Genomic DNA, 7267 nt, shown 5'->3' on the forward strand with positions numbered 1-7267 from the left:
GACAGCCAACACCCGGAGGGTTCCGATAAACTGGCGGCGCCGACGCATTCGGAGAGTGTTTCACCATTTTTCACATCTCACACGTGCGCACATATGTGTTCATTCATTTGTACAGCTTGGGTCAACAGTAGTGACAATTCAGAGATCTGTAGGCCTTTTCATGAGACGACCACTGACTGTGGTGTCGTGGTCGTCATAGAGGATACGGTACTTTAAACACTTATCGTGATAAAACACAATTCTTGACGTATCCATCGAGTCGGCTCTCTGATACAGCAATCCAATATTCAATGGACATTCGTGCCGCCGTGCGCGCAGTCTCGATGACAACGTCTTCTCCGATTTTATAAACTCGTTGCTCCTAAAAGCCCGTAGCAGTGCTACGCAACATCATCACCCGCGATGCGGCGCGGATCAAATTTCACACTGACGACGTACATAAGCAAGCTCGTAATTCGGTCTGCATGACAGCGCATCAGCCAATGCATTCTGCTTTACTGACTTATACTTCATCTTGAAGTTATATTCTGCGAAGAAGGAGATGCATCTGGCCAATCTCTGCGAGAGGTGAGGCGACTGAGTCGCAGTACGTAGTGACGAATGATCTGTGTAGATCACAAACGGCTTTGAGCCGAGCAGGTGAACCCTGAACTTGACAAGTGCATACTTCATCGCAAGTAACTTGTCGTGGACTGGGTAGTTATTGTCTTTCGCGTTACGCTGGCAAAATTCGAGCTAGATCACCTGATTTCGCCCCTCGGCGTCTGCTTCCAGCAGTGCACAGCCGATGGCAACGTCCGAAAAGTCTTAGACGGCGATTGAGGTCTAGCAACGCCAAAATTGGTGCATTAAGAAGACTATATTCAACCCCGTCAAGAGCCTCCAGTGCTTGTTGTCCCAACATCATTCCGCATCCTTCATAAGGAGATTCAAAATTGGCTGTGCCATTTCGGCATAACTGTTGCCATACTTGTGCAAGTAATTGGCGAGCCCAAGCCATCCTTCTGGTTCCTTTAAAACCGGCCATTCCACGATAGCCTTGACCTTAGCGGGGCCCGCACGAAGGCTACGCTTCTCAATCAAGCACCCTGAAAAGAGGATATCTTTGGTGCCGAAGATGCACTTGTCTGCATTGGCATACAGCTTTTTCGTGCGCAGCACTCGAGCACCACCCTGAAATGGACGATGTGATTTTTTACAACGAACAAAGATGTCGATAAATTATGTCTGTGCATATGCCCGTTGGGACCCGAACAAATGCGTCACAGGACGATTAAATGTTCTTGGTGCATTTGACAGCCCTTAAGGCATCATCAGCCACTCCCAGAGCATGCCGCTCGGAGTGCCCACCGCTGTCAATGGTGTATCACTCGCTCTCATGAGCAATTTGTAATACCCATCGACCAAGCCGAGTGCACTGTACTTTTTCTGCCAACCATGTTGTTCTGGAGAATATCATCCTTGGAATTGGCGTCTGTACCGGAATGGTGGCAGTGTTTAGATTATTGTAAGCGTGAACGATACGCCATTTGCTGTTCGTCTTCCGGACACAAAACGTTGGTGTCGATCGGGTAGACTTGCTCTCACGCACCATTCCTGCATCGTTTTTTGCACGGAAGAAGGTGTCGATGACGTCACACTGCTCCTTGGGCAGGGCCATGTTACGCAGTATTTGATTCCCGGAACCAGGTCGATCTCATGCCGCACACCTCGGTCCAGAGGTAGGATCGATGACGGGTCCTTTGATACGACGTTTTCACCAAAAGAAAGAACGGATTTGAGAGGTCCTCTAGAATCGATGATCTACTTAGCGCGTTCAGCACCCACTTGGTGTCCTCCTGGACAGTTGCATTCAAGAGCGATGACGAGTTTATCTCCTCGTCCGGTCGTATAATGACCACTCCTCGTCCAGTCGTTTAATGACCGCGTCGACTAAGTCGCCTTCCTTCAATGAACTGCCGAACTCTTCGAAGAACATCTTGTTCAGCTCAAGAAGAGCATCCACCTCAGGAATAGCCCCAAAGGCGACGTCGCCGTCTTTCTCCGCCGTCACCGATAGCTGTGCGCTATCGTCTACGGTAGACACACCCTTGGTCAGGGTCGACGCTCTGCGTCTTGCAGATAATATAAGGTGTCGCCTTTGCCTCTCCACGGTGGTTGTGCGCCTCGACGAGTCAAGTGAAAACATGCGTTTAGCGTCGTCCAGCGACCCCACTCCCTGCCCCACTGGAGTCTTGATGTTATTAAAAACATCCGACGAAGGGCTGCTAGTTTCGCATTCTTCGTCCTGTGAATAACGTATCACTTCACGCGCATCTGAGGAGCCTTGCACAAGAGGCCTCAGACCCGTCCGATCATGCCACTCATGGCATGCAGCAAATGCTTTGAAACGTGAGCAGTGCTCAGTAGATTACGTCCCACACCATGCATCACTGGGGCCTCGCCCTCAATACCTCGGCCCTTGGCCGCCCATACCACACATGGCATACATCGACTCCCCCGATACTTGAGCAGCGCTCAGTGGGTTACGTTCCGCTCCACATTCAGCCTGCGAGCCATGCTTGGGACTTCTGTCCCATACACCTTTGGTGTTCAGCAACTCGAGTAGTATATTGAGTAAAAAGTCGTTTAGCTAGCATTTCCACGTGGTTTGCTTCGAGAGCCTATTCTAGAGTTTGGTAACTCGCGAAGTTTCTGTGTCCATCATTCTTTGCAAAATGCAAGTGGCACTCGCTCAACACATTTCCCAAGAGAAGACTGAAAGGTACTGTTGGAGCTGGCTGTCAAATGCAAAATCAGCTTCGTGGGTTCTACTACCGTACATAAAGCCCAATTGATAATGTTTCCAACAAGCTTGATGTTGATGTATCCGTAAGTAGGCACGTTACAAGTTTAATCATGAATTTGATTTCTGGAAGTGTTCTTATAAGACAATTTGCGGTCTCTCATGTGTAAGTAACATTTTATTATTATCAGCTCAGAAAAAATGAGATTGGAATGACTTTCTAAATGCAATCAGCGCGCGCCTAGAGGCGTTTACAAGCTATAGAAATGCTCTGCTAGAGCATCTACAGCAGATGACGTCGTCGTCTGCATCCATTACGCCACCGTCGGCGGCGGATGAATCCCCCGACCCAAGCCGCTTATGGTGAGAGTAAAGACCCTTAAGGGCAACGATGGAGAGAACTTCCTGCTTTGGGTGAGAGAGGTTGAGATGGCTGTGGCATTCGTTACCTCCTAGACTGAGCTGAAGCTACAGCATTGATAACGCCGCTTACCAGGTATAACGCGTTCGATCGCGTTTCCTTGCCGTTCGACAGGGCAAAAATAAATTGATGGGCTTTGTCAAGGGTTGCGTACTCTCATTGCTGATATGGCAGCTGATCTTCTTCCCGAGGCGGCCACAGTGACCGTTTTTATGGAGGGACTTTGCACTGGCGTTGCCAGAATGGAAGCCTTTCATGTGCATCCGTCTTTTTTCACAGAAGCAGTGATTTGGCATTGAATGCCGAATTCGCGACACGACTTGGTCGGAATGAACACTCTAGCAGCTCGTCGAGCGGGCCTGAGCCGATGGATTTCAGCTATGATGAGGAGCTGGAAGCAGAGCTTCGATTTGCCGAGCAGTGTTTGAACACCCGATGGTAATTTTCTGTGGAGACACCCAGTCACCTTCGGACTGGAGTCCCCCTGCGCGTCGAGGTAAATCGAACTGATGTCCCGCTGTTCACTAGTCTGATTTGTCGCGAAGAAACGACAACACCCAGTAGGCGCGGGGTGCCCTACTGGGGAAGAACTGAGTTCTGTTGAGCCTCAAATAGATATGCGAGTGAGGAGAATTTTCAAAGAGACAACGATGGGTCAAGCGAGGTTCAGAGAAATGTTTCTTGTGTAAACAGCTTGGTCACAAGAAGTCGTCGTGCCCTTATCGGAAGAGCGAGAGTCACGACGAGATTGTATTCTCAGCTATGAGTGGGATCGCTGATGGGAAACCGTATGGCTTTTGGATAGTGGAACAAATTCTAATACAAGTGGAGATCGCCATAATTTTTCAGAGTATCGCACTGGACTTCACAAATCAAAATCAGTGTAGCCAGTCAATGGTAAAATTGTGGCTACAATTTCTCATGTCGGCATGTGATTTTCCAAGAGCTCGAAAGACGCCAGTGGTGACGGTAGCACTTATCTTTAGCACACTTGTCTTGGAAATGAAGCCCCTCCAAGATGGACGAGATTATCAGGGACTATGAAGGTATTAAGAGCGTGGAGGGCTCAATTTAAGGTGTCTGCGAAGGATGTGTATGAGGAAAAATGTCGACTGAAGCGTTTGCCAGGCAATCAAGAAGTGTAGTAAAAACCTCACGCGCATTCGAGATCGTCCATAGTGATGTTATGAGACCGATCAAGCCCAAGTCGAAAGGGGGAGCCCAGGACATGGTCACATGCATCGATGACTTCACACGGTTTGTGCATGTGTGTTTGATTTAGAGCATGGCATTGATACCAGACCGATTCAAGGAGTACTGCGAGATAGTGCATCATCAGTTTGGAAGAAGATTGAAGTGCGTTCGGAACGACAACGGTGACCGGAGTCAGCGATTCGATTCGTTTTGCGCACGATCAGGTGTTGTACTTCAGGCCAGTGCACCGTATTCGCCCTAACAAAATGGGCTCGCCGAACGGATGAACACTAACAGAGATGGCGTGCTCGATCGTTCACGCGATACATAGTGAACGTCAGTGATGGGGAGAAGCAATGATGCAGCTGTGCATATCGTCAACAGGATTCCGGATACCGCTCGGCTTCGCAGGAGTTCATTTGAAGCGTTGACAGGATTAAAGCCTACACTGGAGTATCATATTTTTTTGGGTCGCACGGATATGTACATGTCGACAAAGCCAAGAGGTTCAAACTGGATGAAAAGCATACCGATGTTTTAGGGTACGCTGAAGAAAATAAAAGCCAATCGAAATTAGGACTACGATGCTAAGCGCCTTGTTACGACTCGTACCATTCAACTGGACGAGCGAGTGCCATCCGCGCACGTGAATGTCGATCTTTGCCAATAATTTCAAGTAAACCGATCGAAGGTGAGGTTGATGAGGGGTACGCATCATCGGACTTTCAGTTCAACATAGCGTAGAGGATATAGAGATGGAAGATATTACTGGCGATGACAGGACAGAAGACATGGAGGTGGACCCACCGAGACCGGAAAGTACGATTATTCCGACGCGAACAGCTATCTCGGTGCCGGAACGGGGGGGTCAAGAAACTACTAACCGCCTTCAAAGTGTACTCCTGCCCAGGGATGCGATATCCGACGCAGAACGCCAACGTGCTCATCCGTCTATACCGACGACAACTCCGCCGCAATTCATTGTGCGTGTGACTTCTCCATCTGCCATGGTACTGACAAGAATTCCGCGTGTATGAATCCACCAGGTGCAATTGTGGCAACGTAGCAACTGTGTGATGATTATCATCTCGTGCTTAGTGATGGTAATCAGCGTCTAAAGCGGCTCTCATACGCCCCACCACGAATGCTACCGAGTTCGGACAATGTGCGCAGTGAAGGTAGGGTGTCATTACTCACCAATGGCTTAGATGCAAACGACAACGACAAAAGTGGTGTTCCAGGTCGTGCTTCTGACAAGGGTGGCGATGATAACGAACCCCATAGTAAACGACCACATTTCTAGGCAGCTACGAAATTGCACTATCCGCAAAGGAAGTGCCTTACCAGAAGCGAAAAGCTGGGATCCGATCACACGTCTGAAATCATACATATCCTCTACTGATGCGACCGCGAGAAGCTAAGATTATCGGCTTTAAATGAGTCGTTGCTCTCAAATTCGACGAGAATGGCAATTTGACGCGTTACTGTTGCACTTCTATACCTGCAGACTCATGATGTCGATTATCCTCACACATAATCACTTGTAGCGAGTATGAACACTTTGCGAGTATTTCTAGCGGTGTGCTGCCATCATCAACTTTTCATTCTCAAATTTGACATTGAAACCGCCTTTCTTATTGTTGATGTCAACGAAGATCTTTAGATGAAACCGCCAGAAAGAGTTCAAGTACCCGCGCTGGTATGGTCTGTCAACTCCGACGGAGCCTCTATAAGCTCGAACAAGCTGCGGCAGTATGGTTTGAAACCATTCGTGTAGCTCGGATTCTCACAGTGTCGAGCAGATCCGTGTTTGTCCGTTTGCTATGATCCTGATGATAACGTCCGCGCATCTCCGATAGTTGTTGTTCTCTATGTAGATGACTTACTCGTCGGTGAAAAGACGGAAAAGCAATTACAAACAGAGCACAATGCGCTTGACTTGCATTTCATGGTTAAATGGCTTGGAGATGTTAAGTTCATGCTGGGGATGGAAGTCAAGCACGACCGAACTGAAGGAAAGCTTGTGATCAGGCAAACACAGTTCAATTTAGGACTACTGGAACAATTCGGACAAGATGCGAACAGTGTCCGAAATCCCAAGATTCGTCGTCAATATTCTGATAATACTCATGCTCACTTGGACTCTAAGACCAAGAATCGTGAATTGATTGGATCAATGTTGCATATCGTAAACGCAACACATCCCGACATTAGTATTGCGCTGTCGATACTATCCCAGTATCTGGATGATCCTCGTGAAATGGATTGCCGTGCTGCAATTAGGGTCCTGCGTCACTTAGAAGCGATTGGAATTTGATTCGTGTAGAGCAGTGAACAGCCGAGTGGACTGAAGACCTTGAGCAATACTAATTGGGGAGGAGGTCAAGCTACACGTCATTCGACTTCTGGTGTTCTGATATTGGTGTAGAGCGCCAGTCGTGTCCAAGAGTAAGAAGCAAGCAATAGTTGCGCTTATCACGGTGGAAGCTGAATATGTGGCACTTAAATTGAAAACCCAATAGGTTCTATCCTCTTAAGCAAAATGGGTGTTAAGATCGACAGTGCTACTTCAGTTAGAGTGGACAACAAGTCAGCGATCAGCATCGCAGTGAACCATGGGAATACTCCTAGTGCAAAGCACATTGACCTTCGAGCACATTTCGTGTGTGATCATGTTGAGAAGGGAACCATCAAGCTTCAGTATGTTCCAACCAAAGATCAGCTTGCAGACTTTCTTACGAAAACCATGCCAACACCGCGACTTGTCTAGCATTGTAGTGAAAGTGGACTGATCGAGGATGCAAGTTGAGTATTCTTTAATTTAGCTTTACTTGGTTGATAGTAAACTGAATGGTTATAGCATATTA

At 48.0% G+C, this 7267-nt stretch overlaps 4 protein-coding genes across 4 annotated transcripts; 3 read left to right on the forward strand and 1 right to left on the reverse strand.

Moving 5' to 3' along the window:
• Positions 1-2663: 2663 nt before the first annotated feature.
• On the reverse strand, positions 2664-2900 carry PHALS_01388 (uncharacterized protein; the record flags this gene model as incomplete). The annotated part of the gene is made up of 2 exons (XM_024715764.1): positions 2664-2780; positions 2823-2900. The coding sequence occupies 2 exons, from the start codon at positions 2898-2900 to the stop codon at positions 2664-2666; spliced, it is 195 nt and encodes a 64-aa protein (XP_024581430.1).
• Positions 2901-3823: 923 nt separating this feature from the next.
• Positions 3824-4250, forward strand: PHALS_01389 (uncharacterized protein; the record flags this gene model as incomplete). Its single annotated transcript, XM_024715765.1, has 2 exons — positions 3824-3829; positions 3900-4250. The coding sequence occupies 2 exons, from the start codon at positions 3824-3826 to the stop codon at positions 4248-4250; spliced, it is 357 nt and encodes a 118-aa protein (XP_024581431.1).
• A 905-nt stretch (positions 4251-5155) lies between these two features.
• Positions 5156-5518, forward strand: PHALS_01390 (uncharacterized protein; the record flags this gene model as incomplete). Its single annotated transcript, XM_024715766.1, has 2 exons — positions 5156-5383; positions 5447-5518. 2 exons carry the CDS (start codon positions 5156-5158, stop codon positions 5516-5518), a joined length of 300 nt encoding a protein of 99 aa, XP_024581432.1.
• Positions 5519-5544: 26 nt separating this feature from the next.
• PHALS_01391 (FOG: Transposon-encoded proteins with TYA, reverse transcriptase, integrase domains in various combinations) lies at positions 5545-6717 on the forward strand (the record flags this gene model as incomplete). The annotated part of the gene is made up of 3 exons (XM_024715767.1): positions 5545-5578; positions 5642-5683; positions 6278-6717. The coding sequence occupies 3 exons, from the start codon at positions 5545-5547 to the stop codon at positions 6715-6717; spliced, it is 516 nt and encodes a 171-aa protein (XP_024581433.1).
• Positions 6718-7267: the final 550 nt, after the last annotated feature.

Source organism: Plasmopara halstedii (assembly GCF_900000015.1).
Source record: "Plasmopara halstedii genome assembly, contig: Scaffold_1548, whole genome shotgun sequence".
Taxonomy (NCBI): domain Eukaryota; phylum Oomycota; class Peronosporomycetes; order Peronosporales; family Peronosporaceae; genus Plasmopara; species Plasmopara halstedii.